The sequence below is a fragment of the Sprattus sprattus genome, assembly GCF_963457725.1.
Source record: "Sprattus sprattus genome assembly, chromosome: 15".
Lineage (NCBI taxonomy): Eukaryota > Metazoa > Chordata > Actinopteri > Clupeiformes > Clupeidae > Sprattus > Sprattus sprattus.
This window is the reverse complement of record NC_137913.1, coordinates 17,570,047-17,590,294: the sequence shown is the minus strand read 5'-3', so window position 1 is coordinate 17,590,294 and position 20,248 is coordinate 17,570,047. Positions and strand designations below refer to the sequence as shown.

At 44.4% G+C, this 20,248-nt stretch overlaps 1 protein-coding gene across 1 annotated transcript in view; it reads right to left on the bottom strand.

The window, feature by feature from the left end:
* Positions 1-55: 55 nt before the first annotated feature.
* grk5l (G protein-coupled receptor kinase 5 like) overlaps positions 56-20,248 on the bottom strand; it is a 41,385-nt gene continuing 21,192 nt past the window's right edge. Inside the window, exons 2-16 of the mRNA XM_080853169.1 lie at positions 14,313-14,408; positions 13,746-13,858; positions 9,651-9,728; positions 9,328-9,425; positions 9,024-9,116; positions 8,663-8,726; positions 8,271-8,411; positions 6,892-7,082; positions 6,546-6,583; positions 6,367-6,456; positions 5,390-5,598; positions 4,957-5,094; positions 4,043-4,180; positions 3,667-3,798; positions 56-3,186 (exon numbers count right to left, since the gene is read on the bottom strand). Coding sequence (XP_080709295.1) covers positions 3,103-3,186; positions 3,667-3,798; positions 4,043-4,180; positions 4,957-5,094; positions 5,390-5,598; positions 6,367-6,456; positions 6,546-6,583; positions 6,892-7,082; positions 8,271-8,411; positions 8,663-8,726; positions 9,024-9,116; positions 9,328-9,425; positions 9,651-9,728; positions 13,746-13,858; positions 14,313-14,408 — 1,703 coding nt within the window. The 3' untranslated portion in view covers positions 56-3,102. The remainder of the gene's footprint in view (positions 3,187-3,666; positions 3,799-4,042; positions 4,181-4,956; positions 5,095-5,389; positions 5,599-6,366; positions 6,457-6,545; positions 6,584-6,891; positions 7,083-8,270; positions 8,412-8,662; positions 8,727-9,023; positions 9,117-9,327; positions 9,426-9,650; positions 9,729-13,745; positions 13,859-14,312; positions 14,409-20,248) is intronic.

Sequence of the window (20,248 nt, the reverse complement as noted above, 5' to 3'; positions counted from 1 at the left end):
CAGCCCTGTTTATTCAGACTAAAGGACTCATCAGAGTTTTCACATGCAATCAGTATCTTACAACCAGTCCCTCTGTGTCCTATGTATGTATGTGTACGTGTGTGTTGCAAAGACAATGGCAACGCTTAACACAGAAGGTGCAAATCTTAATCTGGGCATAACCTGCACTGTTTTTGGAAGGAGGCACTTTACTGATTTTCAATTGATTGAATTGTTGGAAATGTTTACATAAAAAGCTATTCTTTTCCCTATTTGGGTAATGATAATAATAATCCCTTTGCTTTAAATAATCCCTAGTCACATTATGTTTTTATCATCAACTGTGCCACCCTGATTAAAATGTCTGAAAGGAAAAAAATAAACCTACCACTACCACTAACCGTGGGTTAAAAACATCTTCCACAAATTCAATGTTGGACTGTTTGTCTCATATCCCACATGTAATGATGGTTTAGTTCATTACTTGTTGAAGGCTTTGGTGATGGAGAAGTAATGGAAAAGGTGACAGACCACATGTGACATGTGGCACATTAGGATTTCTGAACAGACGGTGAAAGCAAAAACACTCTGTCATCTACCCACTTTTTTACCAAGGAAGAAAGAGTATGGAGCACATGTCAAGCAACAACATTGACATTTTACTACTTTCATTCTAATAACTAATTGGTCCAGAACTGTTTGTAGTTTTAACTGAGAACTAGCCCTGCTGTGTTAGCAGACCAAGCTTAAAAGACAAGAGAAACCCTTCAAGTCACGATGCTGTCATACCAGCATAGTAATCAAATAATACGGTACAGATTATGATAATAAATAAAATGGATGTTACAGAAGGTGTATGTTTAAAATGTGAGACTGTAGATACTTTAATATACAAAATACAATGTGTTCTTTCCAATGTCTACACAGTGTTCAGATATAAAAAGTCCTCGTCCCATAATAGTAACTGTGTGTCAGCGTATGTGTGTAACTGTTTCTAACAACAGTTGCACATGAGAGTAACCAGCTTCATTACTTACAAATGTATCATCAGAGCACTGAATGTCCTGAAATGTCTAACCTGTATGAAGACGATAACATTTGTAGATGAAATGCAGTTGACATTTGAGGAGAACGTTGAGAAATGCTCCAGGGTAAAGTAGCTGGTGCAGATCTACTGTCTGTATGAACGTGACTGTTGGTTCCTAAATGGCAAGTTTCAACAACACAGGAAGGCATGAGTTTGTTGGTGTGGTACTTAAACTTCCAGTCTTTTCTCCTCATCACCCCTGCAAACCCCTATTGGTGTTCTGGAGCTAAGAGCTCTGTTGGGTTGATAGTGTTGAACTCTTAAAAGCTCTAAAAAGAACCTTAGGAGCCACAAAAAACAATGACAGAAGCCATGTGTTCTAGTTCTAGTTTCTTTTTCTTTTCTTTAATACAACAAAGAAAAAGTGGGTGAATTCCTCTGGCACTGTTGGAGTAAAGCTCCCAGTCAAGTTTATTTCAAATATGGGTGCAACGCTGCAAGTTCCCTGTCTGTCAGTTTTTTTCCCCCCATCTCTCTCGCTCTCCCTCATTTTTTTCCTCTCTACATCTCTCCTAACCTCTCCTCTCCTGACTTACTCGCTTGTGCTTCAGCTCTTTGTTTTTCTTTTCTTTTCTACTCATGTGTACTCAGGGCCTCTCTCTCATCCCTACTGGAAGTCTGTGTTAAGTTAAGTCTGGGTACAGGTCTATGTTTGACATTGTGCAGTGTATTTACTGACATAACGGATGGATTGCTGGTGTCCTGCTGCATCTCTATTGGCCTTCAGTAAATACATGTGTGCCCTCTTCCTCTGTTCATTGCAAACCCAACGCAGGGTGGCCGAGTCTCAGGCGATTCACAGATGCACTATGTGGGATCAATGTTATTCAATTAGGCACTATGTAGGGGACAGTCATCTTTAATGCGCTCTACATTAGAATAGTGGCAATGTTCAAAATCAAAGACTGCACAGTGGAATGCCAGTAGGGTATAATTGTACACTATCTTTAAATGCACACTATCTTTAAGTGTACACTATCTTTTAGTGTGCACCAAATAATGCACCACTGAAGTGTCTTCAATGCAGGGGCAACGTAAAGGCTAACTTCAGGTGCACCATCTCCCAAGGGACATCTGGGTGAGGCCCCTCACTAACTCTTTGTTGATTGGAGGGACTAGAGCTGCCGATTTCAGTAAGCCAATCTATGACAGGTTAACAGCAATAGATGAACCTTTACCGACTGCCTCTCATTCTGGTTCTCTGAAGTTAAATCTCCTTCTCTTCCACGAATATGGTGATCCTCCAAAGCAAACAACATTATAACTCTTATAATATGCTGTTGGAACGCTATCTTTGGCCTGAGAATATGCGAGGCAGTGCACATTTAGGGTTGAGGTTGGTGGGGTTGTCTGTTTCATCTCAAAAGCCCACATGAGTTATTAGGAGAAGGAGGGGAATGACGGGAAGAGAGGACAGAGGAAGTTTGTCTGTCTGTACATAGGCTTTACATCAGAGTTGAGTTTTCTTACATATAAAAAGCATTCAAAAGGACCAAAACAAATCATAATGACACGGTCCTCTTGTTCTATAGGGTGGTGCTGACACACAACCTCCAAGGTCCACTTTCTGTCTCTTCTTTGTTGTTTGTTTTGTTTATCTTTTCCTTTTGCGGTCAGTGGCATGTTACACACCACCAGCATCCTGAGGGCTTGTGTCTCTGTGTGTGTGTGTCTGTGTGTGTCTGTGTGTGTGTGTGTGTGTGCGCGTGTGTTTAGGGTAGAATGAGGGTGTTTGGTACTGAAATGTTTCCTCCTAAAAGTTTGTTTGTTTTATTTTGTTTCTTTTCATATTCGTTACTACAGTTCCACCAAGGTTTGAGTGTGTGCGCATGTGTGTCTGTGTCTGTCTGTGCAGCTGGCCAATGCCAGGCCCGTTGGTATGGTAGTTGGTTGGTTAGAGGATTCTGACGGACCCTGGCTCAGTGACAGAAGAGAACAGCCAGCTGAAAGTCAGTCTTTCTGTCCTCCGCCTCTCTCTCTTTCTGTCTGTCTATCTCTTGTCACTATCTCCGTCTCACTCCGCTGGCCTCCATCCACTAGGGGGCAGAGTTTGACATGGAGTCCACAGAGTTCACACTGGAAGACGAGACTCGGCAGTTGGCGATGGACACCTCTGGGTGCTGAAGGGAGACAGAAAATGGGGAGAAAGAGAGAGAGATAGAGAAACACAAAACAAGAGATGGAGAGAGAAAGTTAAATAAAAGCTTGTGCATGAATTTGCATTAGCATTTGTGTGGAGTATAATTTGTGTGGAATATACTGTATGAATTATAATCCTAATATACTTCAGAGTAAGTAAGTATCTTCTGTATGTGAGGTCTATGAAATGGAATGGGCAGCAAAAGTACTCGGCCACATATAATTTTCAGCAACCTTCACTACAGTAACTCTTGTACATGTTACCAACTCTAACCTGATGTGTTTCTATTTAATTAAGTATATGGCATTAAAGTTATTTAAAATGGGCCTAAGCATTTGGTGCAATGTGTAGAGTAAGTTAGGACTACTGGGTCTGTGTGTGTGTGTGTGTGTGTGTGTGTGTGTGTGTGTGTGTGTGTGTGTGTGTGTGTGCGGCTGAGTGTGAGGGTCGCGTGCCTCACATGTCTCCTGAAGAGCCGGTCCAGTAGCCTGCGGCGGGGAGGTTCTAGGGGCTGGTGCCAGTCCAGGTCAGGAGGGCGGGAACCGTCTGGCCCAAACACATTCAGATCACTGAAGACCTCTGTTTCTATCATCTGTAGATAAAAGAAAGACAGAAAGAGAGAGACAGAGAGAGAAAGAAAGACAGTGAGAAAAAGAGAGTGAGCGAGAGAAAGAGAGAGGGGGGGGTAGAGGTTCATCATGGGCATAGAGGAAATGGGAACAGAAGGAGAAGTTATATAAAAGGAATAAAAAAAGGCAGATGTTTAGTTTAGCGTAGTCGGTCTCTTAAACATGAATGAAACCATCATTGTCCTGTCCTAATCCATCCTGACCTACCTCAGTCTGCCAGGGGATGGATACGCTGCCAGTAGCAAACTTGGAGTAGAAGTCATTGTCTGTTTGGTCAAGGTTCACGCCTTTAACCGTGGAGAACTGCTCAATGTCCAGGACATCTTTACAGTACACCGCCCTGGGCTGAAGTGAGAGAGAGAGAGAGTAAGAGGGAGAGAACAAAAGATGGGGAGATGTTATATAAGGTAAGGGATATAGTGTGACAGATGCAAGATCGAAACCTAGCTATCTGTGGATATTTATGTAGTCATTTGCATCAAAGTTCACCAGAGTCAAGGCCGACTTTCATTCCAAAAACCTGCTTGTGACTTCCAGTTTAAATGCCATTTACCCACCTTGTTCCGGATCCAAATAGGATTCAAATAAAGGTGCACTTCCTCAATTGTTATTATCATATTAGTGTGCCTTCATTTGGAAAGCTAACTTTATTTACATCTGTTGCAATACACTGTTGTACTGATTTCTATGTGAAATGGGTCAAAATAAAAGCTATGAAAGGTTATGGGTGGGTCAGCTTGGTTTATGACACACATACGATATGTACAACACAGACCGCATCATTGGGTTTACCTGAGTGTACGACCCACAAAGAGCCACAAAACAGCAGGTTAACGTGGCTGTATTGGCTAAACACTGTCAGAAAACTCTCACATTTACCATTTCCTTTCTTTGTGAAGCATGCTAACTCATCAACTGATAGCAAACTCAACGGTCTGTTTTAGTCTTTCGAATCCAAGAAACACAAAACAGTAGAACATTAAAGGGGTTTTGAGGATATTTTAAGATCTGTGGACAGTGACTGACAGCAAACAGCGCAGCGGAGGGCCATGCTTAGTTCATCTCTCACATGTGTGCCTCTGTGAAGGTGGCAATGGGAACCCAACAGAGTGGCCACTCACATCAGGCACAAAGGAAGGTTCTAGGATCCCGGCCTCCAGTCTCTTAAAGTTGATGCTCTTGAAGAAGTGATGAGCTTTGACTGACGCTGACCCATCAGACTGACACCCCAACCTCTGCTTGGGGTCTTTGGTCAACAGCTGGACATAGAACAGGAGAGAGAGAGAAAGAGAGAAGGACAGATATGACCTCGGTCACTAGTGTATTTTAAGTATATTAAGTATTTTTTAAAGGATTATGCATATGGGTAGTCATATGGTGTAGTGTGGTATGGTGACTGTGTGTGTGTGTGTGTGTGTGCGTGTGTGCGTGTGTGCGTGTGTGCGTGTGTGCGTGTGTGCGTGTGTGCGTGTGTGCGTGTGTGTGTGTATGTGTGTTATATTTGCAGAAGAACAGTATTTGCATGGATGTGTATGAGTGTGTACTGTGCCTCACCATCCTGCAGATGGCTTTGGTGTCCTCTGTGAACTTGTCGCTGTACTCCTCCTCCTCCTCCAGCACCCTCTTCTCCACCTCCTCCCGCTTCACGCGCTCTTTGCGTGCGCGGAAAGGTGAGCGTCCGGCGGTCATCTCGTAGACAAGACAGCCTAGCCCCCACCAGTCTGGGCTCATGGAGTACTTCTCATTGTTAATCACTTCTGGGGCTGCACAGTATAGAGTATAGAACACAAGAACACAACACTGAGAACACACAAACCGCCCATTACCAATGCACACGTTTGTTCCCAATTAAAATTGATCAGAAATGTACATACAATCTTTATGTAAATACAATTAAGCCATTCACTGGACAATTGTATCCTGCACTGCAAGCTCATCAGCACATGCATATGGGTACTGACCGCAATTTAACCCATAGTTGGTTTTGGTACAGTCATGAGTGTATTTATTTCTGCTCAGATCATAGTTTGTACACATTTGAGCCACATGACACATACACATAACATTCTTAACAGGAGGAAATCATGCATCACATGTTGTTCTGTGCAGCACTTGTGATTCAAGAAACTGTTTCAGCCACGAAGAACAAGCATCCACTCTGAAGGATAACCATCAACATTTCCTTGATGTTACGACAGTGAAGGAACTGAAATGTCAAGACTCTCCTGTGTGAAAACAGTAGTCTGACTAGCAAGTGACTGTGGTTATATTTGCCTTTTTCTGCACTACCGGGTAGTACATTGACCTTCAAAGATGGTTAGTTTGCATGCAAGACCCTGTGTCGGTGTATATATAACTATAACTAACATCAATGTAGCGGTTTGGCAAAGTCAGCTACCTAAATACCCTAACCATGAACAAGAATATCGCAACAGAAATATTCAGCTGTTGTGTTATCAAATTTAGGGGAAAGGTGGTGCCATGCATGGAAGCCTACATATGACTTAAATGTGAAGTGCTGTTTGACTTACCCATGTACCCCACAGTGCCTACACGGCCTCTGATTGGCTCGCCATCCAGCAGCTTGAGAGCCAATCCCAGGTCAGATATCCTGAGGTGGCCTTTTGAGAACAGCGAGACCAGTATTTAGATACTCAATGAATACTCAAGTGATAAAACAATAGTGGAATGGTTACAAATAAATACTCACCATTATCATCTAAAAGAATATTCTCTGGTTTTAAATCCCTAGAAGAAAGACAAAAGTGAGAGAGAGTGAGAGAGTGAGAAAGTGAGAAAGATAGAGAAAGAAAGAAACATTAAGGTCATACCTAAGATGGTACAAGTAGGTTTGCACGAGCGAAAATACGTGCAAATCTATAATTAATGTGGACATTTTTGCATGAGAATGTCAGTGCATTTGACTTCAGCAATTACAAGCAAGGATATGTGCTTGACATGCATGTATTTGTGTGAGTGTCTGTGTATTAGCTTACAAGGTAAGTGTGTGCAAGTGTATGTGTGTGTGCGCAAGTGTGTGTGTGTGGCCTCCTCACCTGTAGACGATGTTCTCTCGGTGCAGGTGTGATAAGCCCAAGCAGATCTCAGCAGCGTAGAACTGCACGCGTTCCTTCTCGAAGCCCGGCGTGCCCATGTTGTAGATGTGGAACTTCAGGTCGCCACCATTCATGATTGTCAGCACTAGGCACAGCGCATCTTTGGTCTCGTATGCGTACGCTAAGCTCACCTGGACAACAGCAAGCGCACACAAACAACCATTTTAAATAATAACACAGCGCATCTTTGCTGTTGTCCAGGTGAGCTTAGCGTACACCTACGAGACCAAGGATGCGCTGTGTTGTAATGTACCATGGTTGTTTGTGTGTGTTTGCTGTTATCCAGGTGAGCTAAGCGTATGCATACAAGACCAAACACCCACACAAAAAAAAACATGCTGAATATCAACATAGTGCATCTTTGGTCTTGTATGCGTACGCTAAGCTCTCCTGGACAACAGCAAAGACACACACAAAAACCATGGTACACAACAACACACGCAGAAACATTGATAACAACACAGCAAAGGACACTTAAACCCAGCACAAGACACGGTGTGTGTGTGTGTGTGTGTGTATGTGTGTGTATGAGTATGCGTGAAAGATAATTGCTTAATGGTATGCTATATTGCCTTGTTTGCCAGGACTAAAAAATGAACAAATAACTAAAGGGGTAAATACAGGAAGGGCGTGGAGCCAGGCAAGCTCATTAGACGCTGGAGCACCTGTGCCGTTATTGATTGGGCTTTTACTGGGGATGAGATTACTATGAATAATTCACCCTAATGCGGAAGAGGGATACAAAGAGCACAGGACACCCCTGATGGGTCAGGCAGATAGATAGACCGACAGAGAGATAAATGGACTGACAGATAAATAAAGACGTATCAACAGAGAGTGAAAGAGAGCGGAAGAGTGTATCTGAGATCAAGAAAAAGGACATAGTGTAGGATATGTACTGTATGTTTAGATACGTGCATATGTTTGTGCTGTGTAGGAATGCACGTGTTGTCCAGATGGGGCTGCACAGATGTCAGGGGGCTAACGTTTCTGAATATATGATGTGTGTGCTTTGGCAAAATATTGTACTTGTCATGCTGATAAAGCCCATAGAATGTGAACAGAATGATTCACAGAGAGCTTGGGGGAGAGAGAGAGACATGAATAAAAGAGACCTATGCTAATCTTGCACTACAGGAGAATATGGAGATAAAGCCAACAATAAATCTGACAACAGACTTTGAGAAGGTCACCACAGAGAGAGACTGTGAGAGAGAGAGAGGGAGGGAGGGAGGGAAAGAGAAAGAGAGAAAGGGATGCTGGATGTCTCACTCCCAGTGTAATCACAGTAGGAAGAGGCAGTGAGGTGAGGAGCTCACCACAAATCTGCTGTTGACTTTCTCCAGGATCTGTTTCTCATTGAGCGCCATGGACTCGCCCTTCCTCTTCTTAATCCGCTTCTTCTCCAGCTTCTTGCAGGCGTACATCTTCCCTGTGGCTCGCACCTGACATGCACACACCTGCACACACACACACACGCAGACGCGCAAGCGCACGCACACACACACACCACACACACACACAGACACAGACACACACAGGAAGTTACTCAGAGATATTGAATGTGGCCTGCAACAACCACATCCATACCTGATCACATATACAGACCCAGACTTTATTACATCAAACTTCACACATCTTAACTACAGCAAAGACAAGGCATGTACACACCTAAACACACACACACCTGTTTTTACTACTGAGGACTTACCTCACCAAAGCCTCCTTTTCCCAGCACACGGTATTGTCGAAACGTGTCTTTAGTGATGGCCTGCCTATAAACAAGCAAAACCCATGTATTAAAATGGTACATTACCATGAAAGACACTTGGTCTCCATGGAACACACTTACATCTCCCAAACAGATGAAACAGCAGTACTTCATTAGACAACAGAGGGAGACATTAACTATAAACACCATAAACCACACACAGTAACAAGGGAGATAGAGACAGACTGAGTGAGAGGAGATAGATGTACAGAAAGACAAAGACAGAGCAGGAGACAGAGAGACAGCTATGGAAGGAGAGGGAGGGAGGCAGACAGACAGACATGTCTGAGATCAGTCTGACCTCTCCAGCATTTTCCACTGCAGGAAGCGGTCGAAGTACATGCTGTTCTGGTAGTCGGAGAAAGGAGCGCCACTCAGGTAGTCATGAAGAATCCTGCACACAGACACACTCCAGTCAGTTGTATAAGTGTGTGTGTGTATGTGTTGTAAAGTAGGTGCTTAGATTTGTGTGCGTGACTATCTCTTAATGCAGTGTGAATGTCAGACACTGTAATATATATACGCTGATAAATCATATATATATTAATATATCATACGTGTGTGTGTGTGTGTGTGTGTGTGTGTGTGGGTGGAGGGGGGCTCACTTGCTACAGTCATTGAAGATCTCTCTGCAAGGCAATAGGTCCAGGTTGTCTTGGCACTCCTGAGCAAAACTCTCCACAACCGGTATGCACTGAGGGGACTATATGCGCGCGCACACACACACACACACACACACACACACACACACACACACACACACACACACACACACACACACACACACACACACACACACACAATATATAAAATAAATCATTGAAAATAGTTGTCATGACATTATTCCAAAAACACTACTCATACTCATGGGAAGCTACACATCAATGAATGAGTGACGTAGTTACGAAATATTATCAAAAGCGTGTACCTGCTTGGTGAGAAACTTCCGGATTATCTCGTCCCCTCTGCTCTTCCTCTTCTCGTCTGGCATGACTTCGTATTCTTCCTAAAACACAACAACTTGCCATTACGACCACAAAGCCTCACTGAGTCTTCTTTGGTGTGCGTGTGTGTGTGTGTGTGTGTCTGTGTGTGTGTGTGTGTGTATATGTGTGTGTGTGTGTGTATATGTGTGTGTGTGTTTGTATGTGTGTGTATGTTATTTCTAGGATCGCTTCAGCATCTCTTCCACCCCAATAGAAGAAACCACCATGACGTGGGTTAAAATGACATAAACTGACAGAGGGCGCAAGAGCACATAGTTTTCCCATGGCATCGTTTCAGCGGCCGAATGACAAGAGGACAGTGAGAGATATAAGTGTGGAAAGGTGGCACCGAACACTGTTCACACTGTGTGTGTGTGTGTGTGTGTGTGTGTGTTTGTGTGTGTTTGTGCACTGTGCCGATGACTGTAATGACATTAGACGGACGCCGATGGCAAGAGGCAGTGGGTTGGCTATGATGTACAGCCACTGGACAAGCCTATTGGTCTGCTGGATATTTACTGCAGTGCAGTGCTAAGTGCAGATCGTGTGTAGTAATGTTTTGATGGAAATTTAGTACACAACAGATGGCAACCCACAGAGAGCATACAGTTTCCAGAAGTATGTGCGTTGTGTAAATACGATGCGCTGTGCTGTCAGGCATTACTAGAAATTGGCTCAGAATGTGTTGTTCATTTGTGTGTAGTATATGAGGATATAATGGTGGTAATTTGTGTTTATGGGCATACATGGTCAATTCTTTTATTTTTATAAATCAAAGAGAGGAAACATTTACAGACAAACAAGGGCTGCAGAAAGACATTCAGTGTTAACTCACAGTATTAATGCGAACATTTACTAAATAGTATGCACTTAAATATATAGGAATAAGGATGTAAAGTGTAAGGTAATAGAATGTAGTGAGTTTATCTTCAGACTGTGCTGTGTATTTACAATGGATGAGAGACACACAAACATTAAAACGGGGCTGAACTGGCACTGGGCGTTAGTGGTCGTCACTACATCATGTGTACCACTCTCCTGGACTGGAAGTTACACAATGATGGGAGGCATAGTACAGACATGCCCTGGGGTTAGTTAGTGTGTGTGTGTATGTGTGTGTGTGTGTGCGTGTGTGTGTGTGCGTGTGTGTGCATTTTAGTGGTAATCCACTCTGATTGTGTGAAAAGGTAGTGTCTGTATGTGCGTATATAAGTGACAGTAAATGTGTGTGTGTCTGTATGTATGTGTGTGTGTGTGTGTGCATGTGTTTTAGTGGCAATTCAGTCTCTCATCAACATCATCAACCCCTCCAGTCCATCTCTTGTCATCTAACTGTGGAACCAAATACCCATCACACACACACAAACATGGGGAGGTTTGTTTATTAACTCATTCTAAAGAGCAGACAAATGCATATAAACTAACAGGCTTATGGCGGCACATGAACATAAGGAAAAAGAAACACACACTCACACACGCACACCCATACACTGACATTCGCAGACGTAAATAAAACCATCTGGCAAATGATTAAATATAGATTCACACACTCTCTCTCTCTCACACACACCTCTCTCTCTCTCTTTCACACACACAAACACACACACAAGACACATGCTTTCCGAGGGACTCTGTGTGTGACCGTGCGTTGCTGGGTAACCATTCCGTCAACACCACAGGATTCTGAGAGGTCCTGGGGTGTCACAGCAAGGCCAAGGCACGTCACAAAACACACACGCGTCATTACAACAGCAGGAGAGTTTGTGTGTGTGTGTGTGTGTGTGTGTGCGTATGTGTGTGTGTGTGTGTGTGTGTGTGTGTGTGTGAGTGAGTGAGTGAGTGAGTGAGAGAGATATGGGACTGAAAGGCATATGTATGAGTGAGTATGTGTTAAAAAAAAAATAAAAAAAAAAAAAAGAGAGTGTGAGAGGGGAAAAAAACCCAGACAGAAAATCCAGAGAAGGAGGAGAACATTACTGGGGGGCCACAGAGATTTTCCACTGACCTTCTCTCTGTCTCCCTCACACACACACACACACACTCTCATTTCAAACTGCTGCTGCCCCTGGCCTCAGTTGTGTGGTACCCACACATTTACTCCACACAGACACACAGTTTGCCACACTCACACACACACACACACACACACACACACACACACACACACACACACACACACACACACACACACCAGGAGGCAAGTGTGACACTGACTCTGTGAGCAACGCTGTCTTGTGTTGAACCTCACACACCAACCCGCTTTCACTCAAACATATGAGCAGAGATCTGTTGAAGACCCTACACAGTTGTCTGTGTGTCTGTGAGATATTTTTGCCAGAGGGGCCAATGAAGGGCTTACTCTATTTTACCTTTGCTGTTATCTGCATGCCTTCCACCCTATTCACCTCTTCTACATCTATCTCTCCCCCCACCCCTCTCTCTCTCTCCCTCTCTGTACCGCTCTCACACACACACTGTGCTCAATTTAAGTTTTCGCTTGCCACTGACGTCAAACACTCAACCCCCCTCCTCATGGCACATTCCTTATGCTTTGTCTGTGAGTATAAGTGTGTGTGCATTCATGTGAATGTGTGTGTGTGTGTGCGTGCGTGAGTGTGTGTGTGTGAAATAATTAGCACAAAGCCATGCAGACACACCCACCCACCCACTATGTATGAGTGTGTATAAAGAATGTGCGTGAAAGACACTCTCTAACCTTTATTTCTGATGCCACCCACCCACACACTCTACCTCTTTTTCTGCTACTAGTCACACTACTGTAATATCTGAACTTCCATGACCTCAACATGCAGGGACAAGCATGCATACACACAGCCATAGCCACAAACACACAAACACACACACACACACACACACACACACACACACACACACAGACAACACTGACTAACCTCTCTTTTTAGGCAATCAACTAGACTACCTCTTCTACCTGTCTGTCTTATGCAATACCAAGCTATGTCTGTGTTCATGTGTGTTTGTTTGAACGTTAGTATGTGAGTGTGTGCTTGTGTTTGCACGTATCTGAATCACTGTATTTACAGTTGATAATTGAGGTCAATGCCTTAACACCGTCTCCTCCTCCTAAGCAACAACATGAGGACAGCCAATAAAAGCACTGTCACTGCTACACTCAGTCAGTCAGTCAGTCAGTTAAAGATCATTTCTCAATTTTAACAATAAATGAACACATTTCTCAATATTAAAAATGAACGAATGACAACAATTAATGATATATTTCTTCAATATTGTGTGAGTGTGTGTGTGTATGAGTTAAGAGTATCTTAAAACATTCTTTGGCATATCCTCCTAACTTCTCAGCACAAGGCTGAGAGGGGGCCAGAGGCAAAGCAGGACTATACAGCAGCAGCCCCGGCCCAACAGTGAGGGAACTCCTGACTTTCACCAGCACTCCACGTCACCCCCACCACCCCCCCGTCCCATCAAATCCCAGCCTGTCTGCTGGGCCTGTTGTGTCATGTCCATATTTAGCGGCAGGGCCGGGGCCGCAGCAGGGGATTGTGGGATTGTGTGGCTGGTAAAAGCGACCCTTTCAGGGTCTTCGTCTGTGAAGTCTCACATATTCTGGGTGAGATTAAACTCCCGTCATGTGGTAGGCATGCCGTCTTGAGTCAGAAGACATAGCAATGTGTGTGTGTGTGTGTGTGTGTAAGAGAGCGAGAGTGTGTGTCGAGTGAGCATTAGGGTTCTGGTGGTGGTAGTGCGGGAGGATAGATTTTAAGGAAGATTTTAAGACTTGAATAAGAGAGAAGTAGAGTATAATAGGAGTGTGTGTGTGTGTGTTAGGTTCACTCAGACACTGAGTCTGTGTAGACTGTGTGAGTTTAAAATTCTTGCTTAGGTTGCTATAGTGATATTGAAAGTGTATTACAAAGCGAAAGGGTGAGAGAGGGAGTGTGTGTGTGTTTGGTACATTCCAGCATAGGTTGCCACAGTGAAATTAAGCAATGTAGTGTGTGTGTGTGGGTGTGTGTGAGTGAGTGTGTGTGTGTATTTACCATCGAATCCAGCAGCAGAATGCATTGCTGCAGCTCAGGTCTGGTGTCACAGTACAGGCGGAACAGCAGGCGGCCTATGGGCTGCTTTTCACAGACGCTGGAGTAGTCACGGTCTGTCAAACACACACACACACAGAACTGAGATACAGCAGTTATGGTAGGGTAATGGTCCTCCTCCGCAAGTCCTCCTAGGGACCCCTGTACTAAGGGAGAAACACATTAAGATATCAGATTACTACAATAGTCAGGCAGGGGTGGAGTACCAGAACACTGGTTTGGTTTGGGTTGAGAGGCAGCGGAATAGAGTACTAATACAAATCTAATAACTGGGATGTGATGGAAAGGTAGGGTGGGGATTCATTTTCATTTAGTGATATCTCTCCTTATAACTGGGCGTTGGATCATGTGTTGCTGGAGTAGTGGAACAGTGGGTCAGGGTCATGAAGAGTGGGGTGAGTGTTAGAGAGGTGTAATTGGACTGGTTAGTGTGTAGTGATCCAGTGGGAGAGGTCCTCTGTGGCATCAGTGCTTCCGGGCTGGGGGGTGCAGTGTGTGGGTGGGACGTACCGATGCTGCTGCACAGCTCAGTGCACTGGCTGATGTGGGGGAAGCGCAGGATCTCCTTCCATTTCTTACTGCGGCCCTTCCTCTTCCCTCCTCCTCCTGTCACAAACACACAAAATCACCCAGCATGAGCACACATCTGTGAGTGTGTGAGTGTGTGTGAGTGTGAGTGTGAGTGTGAGTGTGTGTGTGTGTGTGTCTGTGTGTGTGTGTGTGTGTGTGTGTCTGTGTGTGTGTGTGTGTGTGTCTAGGTCTTTGTGTGCTTATCGCCCCTGGAACATCTCAAAACGATTACCATGGACAAGCTGATGGCTGACACATACTGTATGCACACACACAGTATTATGTAACAGGGTCAGCTTTCCAGTGAGTGGAGAGTGAATACAGCTCATTAAATGACTGAGATTATTATCTTCATTCATTCCTGCCCTGTCTGACTCGGAGTGTGTGTATGTGCATGCAGGTATGTGTGTGTGTGTTTGTGTGTGTGTGTGTGTGTGAGTGTGTGTGTGTGTGTGTGTGTGCATGTTTACACGCACGCATCTCCAGGCTCAAGAGACCCGCAGAGGCCCTGGGGCCTGATAAAGACGTCTTGCGCCTGAATGTAATCGCTCTGAATGGGACAGGCCCAACCTCAGATGCCTAGAACCGCACAAGCCCTTTATCCTCTGGATTGGACAGTACACCACACACACACACACACACACAGCCTGCTCATGGTGCAGAACGCAGCCACAGTTTGATGTCTACTGCTCTAGTTAAGACCAGAGGATGACCGTGTGCGTCAGAGTGGGTCAGAAACACTACTCCCCCAAACACGGCACAAACGCACACACACAGACTTTTTGTAATACTCCCAGCAGTAATTAGTGTGCTTGCCCGAAGGGAAGCACACTATTGTTCTTCGTTTTTTTATTCTCCCCGTTTTTCTTGCAGCTAACTACGCCTCGCCCGTTCGAGGTACAGACGCCGTTCAAACACCGAAACGTCCGGCCCGATCCGGTGCAACCTGCTATGACTTTTCGTGGCGGTACTCCTTGCCACTCCTTTTTTATTCCTCTTTTTCCATCACCTTTTTTCTCCATAGACTTGCATGGCAGAACTCTGTGCCATTTTGACATCATAATAGGGTCATTAAACTGGCTTGCACCTGTGCTTCACTGACACCTGCGCCAAGGTCTCAAGGGTCCTCTTGTCTCTCTGTCCCTCTCCATTCAACTGTATAACTAGGAATATTGAGAGACACCTTCCATACCAGGGCTCTACTCACTCATGCATACTCACTCATGTTTACTCACTCGTGCATACTCACTCATGCATACTCACTCGTGCATACTCACTCGTGCATACTCACTCATGCATACTCACTCATGTTTACTCACTCGTGCATACTCACTCGTGCATACTCACTCATGCATACTCACTCATGCATACTCACTCATGCATACTCACTCATGTTTACATGCAGGGAGAGCTGGAGAGCTGACACCTGCCCCAATTCCAAGGCACTTGTTCTCTCGGTCATGGCCGCAACAGAGCAAGCACACTCTCGCAGTTTGTTCACGAAACGCATTCTAGTTCTCATTGTGTGTGTGTTTGTGCGCGTGCATTCATTCAAGTTTGCTTGGCCGAGTGTCATGCGCGTAAGTGAGGCGAGGCGTCTGATTTCCGCTCTCGATCCTCTCGGCCGTGTTCTCTCAGCGTTCCTGGAAATGTGTTTGACGTCCCAGCAGAGAGCTGGAATATGTGGGAATGTGTCGGAATACATTCCCAATACGTCACCGATATTCCCTCCCCAGCTTGCTGGAGCGTGCTGCCAAAGTGCAATTCCTGGGTGGTGAATAATGCTGTGTTAGGATCCAAGCAGACACACACAAACACACACACACACACACACAGCTAAAATACGCAATCACAGTAACTCAAGACACACAGATTTATGATCTCATTTAGTTCCAAGGAAAAAGGTCACATTCGCTACAGTAAGACAACAAGTTCATTTGATTTACACACACAGTTTACGCACACACACACACACAGACACACACAACCAACTTTCCAATGGGCCTGGCATGATAACAGAATAAAAAGTCAAGAGAATCCTTCCAAGCAGAGTAAACAAGATATGAACTCCGCAGTAGCAGTACCACAATTCACATATTTGGCCCACAGGATAAGTCAATACCATTTAAGCTTTAAAAACGTGTAGGCCTTTACATTACACAACACTATGTACCAAAACGTGCAAGGTTCCAGATGAGAACACTCATGTATGAACCCCACAGCCTTTAAAATGGGGCTCTCCATCTGCACTTCATCTAGCCCGCATGCAGGGGCACACATGGAGCAGTCAAATGTGCGATAATCTCATGAAAAACACGAATGTGAATCACTTTTCGAGGAACACAACTGTTTACCAAACACTCCGCAGCCGTGGCTGCCAAGAGCAACTGGAGACTTTCACTGGGTGAGTCGTCGTGGCGATGGAAGCGAGCCGACGGACGTGCTCTCGCACTGAGTAACGGCCATGGTGACACACAAACAACACAGAGGAGTCACTAACTCACTGACTCCCGGCCTGGGCTGACTTGGAGTGGTACGCTGCTGGTAAGCTGTAAACACAGGCCACAGGCTGCGATGTGATGTGAGAATGTGACATAGAAACAGCCAGCTATTAGGGTTGGATGTGTGTCTCTATGATTTCTCATGAGGGGCAGGGAGGTGGGAGGTTGGTGGGTGCTGGGAGATGGAAACCAGATATCTGTGGACTTGAGAGGCTCACCACTGTGTTATTTCTTTGAGGAGAGCTACCAAGAACTCCATTCACACACAAACGCATATTCTCTCGTCTTTTCCTTTTCCAAACTTGGTGTCGTTCCTTGGTGTCGTACGTTACCCAATAGTACCAACTCTTACAAATGTCATGTCCTTCGGTAAGCCAAAGCCAACTAAACAGCCTAAAATAATCCAGATGCAAAGCCATGCAAATCAGGTGTACACACATTGTTCACCAACAACAATGTTGGACTTCTTTAACTAATTGTTACTGTGCCATCTGACTGACATTCTACGTCAGCACCCAGTACGATAGGTATGGACCCAGGCATGGTGTCAACAGTGTGATTTGGTTATACTTTGCATGGCTCCAGGGATCACTACCCAGACTCACGACTGGCCCCTTCACAGTGGACAGGGACTCATTAGTGAACAAAGACATAAGAAGGGCCATATGAAGTTGGGGGACGTCACTGGATTAGTGAGAGATGTTGCGGACATAGAAAGTTCAGCCCACATAAGTGTCGCGCTCTCTCTCACACACACACACACGTACACACACACACACACAACCCTGATCATCACAGACCCAAGTAGTTGTGGGCCAGTAAGATCAGAGAGGATAAAGGGTGGTTTCACACTAGAGCTTTTGGCACGGGGTCCGACTGACCCGGTAGTTTGTTTTGTTTCGTTGATGTGATAAGCTGTTTCAGTTGTGCACCAAAGGGCCGTGCCCGAATTCTCCAGAAAACAGGTGTCTGTGGTACGGTTAATCTGAACTATTGGGAAAGCTATCCAATCTAAAACCAGGAAGTTAATGCAATTTATGACTGCTGATGATGGATTCCATTTCAACCACAATAAACATCTGAAAACTAGTGACTAGAGGACAGCTCCATGGCAATTCATGCCAGTCTCCGCAAAAACCTCCTTATCCGATCAGCTCACGTAATTTATGGCATAGCATAAATGACCAAATTAACAAAAACATGAATAAAAAACAAATAAGGTGTGGCTCTCCATATTTTCACCCTTACATTGCGTCATTGCCTAGCGACATTGGTATACAAAAGTTGCACTTTGCTCAGTGTAGATGACACAAACGGATAATGGTTCGCAACCAAAGCATGTAATGTGAAAAGAAACCAGCAGGGGAGGGGTGCAAAAATCGCACTCGAGTTTGTACCAGCAAAACGAACCAAGTGTCAAAACTATGTTGTGCACCTTGTTCACCAGCTCTGATAGTGGCCATGTAATCTGGAGCATCTTTTCCACATTAGGCAGAAATGGGCCTCGACCCTCAGAGAGCTTCCCAGTGATGGGAACCCCAGATAGGATTGATCCATCCTGTTTGTGTAGATGGACGGAGAAAAACAGAGAGAGAAAAAGTGTGTGTATGTGCGTGAAATAGAGAGAGAGACACAAGAGAGAGAGAGAGAGAGAGAAATAGAGAATGAGATCTGTCTGTGAAACACACATGTGTGCATGTCTGTGTAAATGTATGAACATCAGCTGTGCCACATCTGTACTATCTGTGCATGCATATGCTAAATGTTATGAAACTGTTGAAGTTCTCTGACCTGTGCATACTCACCACAGTAGAATGAGAGCACTTGAGGGTGAGTACACAGGCCTGACCTGAGCCAACGGGTTCTCTCTCTCTCTCTTTCTCTCTGCTCTTCTGAGGAAAACAGTCCCTGCCATTAATCAGCACTAGGGATGCACCGATCCGCTTTTTTCACCTCCGATACCGATACCGATATCTGAGGTTTAGTATCGGCCGATACCGATCCCATACCGATATAAAAAAAAAAAGCGAAATGATGGTAACAAACTGTAAGTTTCATCGGGGGAGATCTGGGATCATGAGACTTGACTTAAACATTTCTTTCCTATGTAAAAAAAAAACCAAATAAACAGATATAAATGTACTGAATTACTAATTTATTTAATCATTTTGCACCAGTAAAACAATCTTAATCATATAAATATAGTGTGACTGGTTCAGTCAGTGTAATTATCAAAATACAATGTAAAACAAAATAAATAATAAAATAATAAATAGCTCCAGATAGCAGATCCTTTCGCTCGCTCCATTTTGTAAACACTGAGCTCTGCACGGCGTGTTGCTTTTGTATGACGTCACTCACAGCGCACAGCATAGAATTACACTGAATAGATCAGCCAATAGACAGATAGATAGATAAACTTGTATTAATCCCGTGAGGTAAATTGAATTATCAAAGCAGCAAGGTAGTAGGAATAGGATTCAAGTATAAATATAAAAAAAAAAAAAAAAAAAAAAAAAAAAAATTTTTTTTTTTTTTTTTTTTTAGATCGGCACATTTTCACCGATACCCGATCTAGAAATGTCGTCAATATCGGTACCGATACCGATACAAATATCGGATCGGTGCATCCCTAATCAGCACCAGAAGCCCAAGGGCTCCAGACCGTACGTGCTGGGGAGAGGCTCTTGATTCACACACTTGCTATTACAAAATAGTCATGGATCCAGGGGAGAGTGTGTGTGTGTGTAACACTTGTGAAATGCAGTGAGTCACATCAGCAGTGGGAACGGAGTGGGAAAGACGAGGCTCGCCTTAGGGGAAAGAAGGAGGAAGAGGCGTATGACGATGATGAAGAGGGTGACATGAATGTGGCTGGAATGGAGGAGTATGCTGATGGATTAACACGGATGGATGGATGGATCGAGGAAAAGTGATTTTTTTTTGTAAATAGATGACTGTCAGTCTGAGTGCTATCGTCATATGTAAATGTGTGTAGGAGTGTGTGTGCATGCGGGATTTGTATAATAGTGTGCCTTTGTGCATGTGTGCATGCGTGCATTAGTGTATGCATGTGTGAAATACGTACGTGTGTGGGTGTGTTTCAAAGTCAGTGTCTGTTCTGAATCTCAATCTGCAGTAAGAATGTGCATGCATGTGGGTACGTGTGAGATGGGTCTGAGAATGTGTGCTTGCGCAAACAGAACCTCAGTGACCCAATGTGGGTTTCAGCAGCAGCAGAAGAAAAAAGAAAAAAGAAAACACCAGAGTGGCCAACAAGAGCAGCTCTCTCTGGCGGCGCTGTTGCACTGACCTCCAGTCAGTTTTCACTGCTCACTGGCCATGCAGTCGCACTGAGTTCCAGAGAGTCCCTGA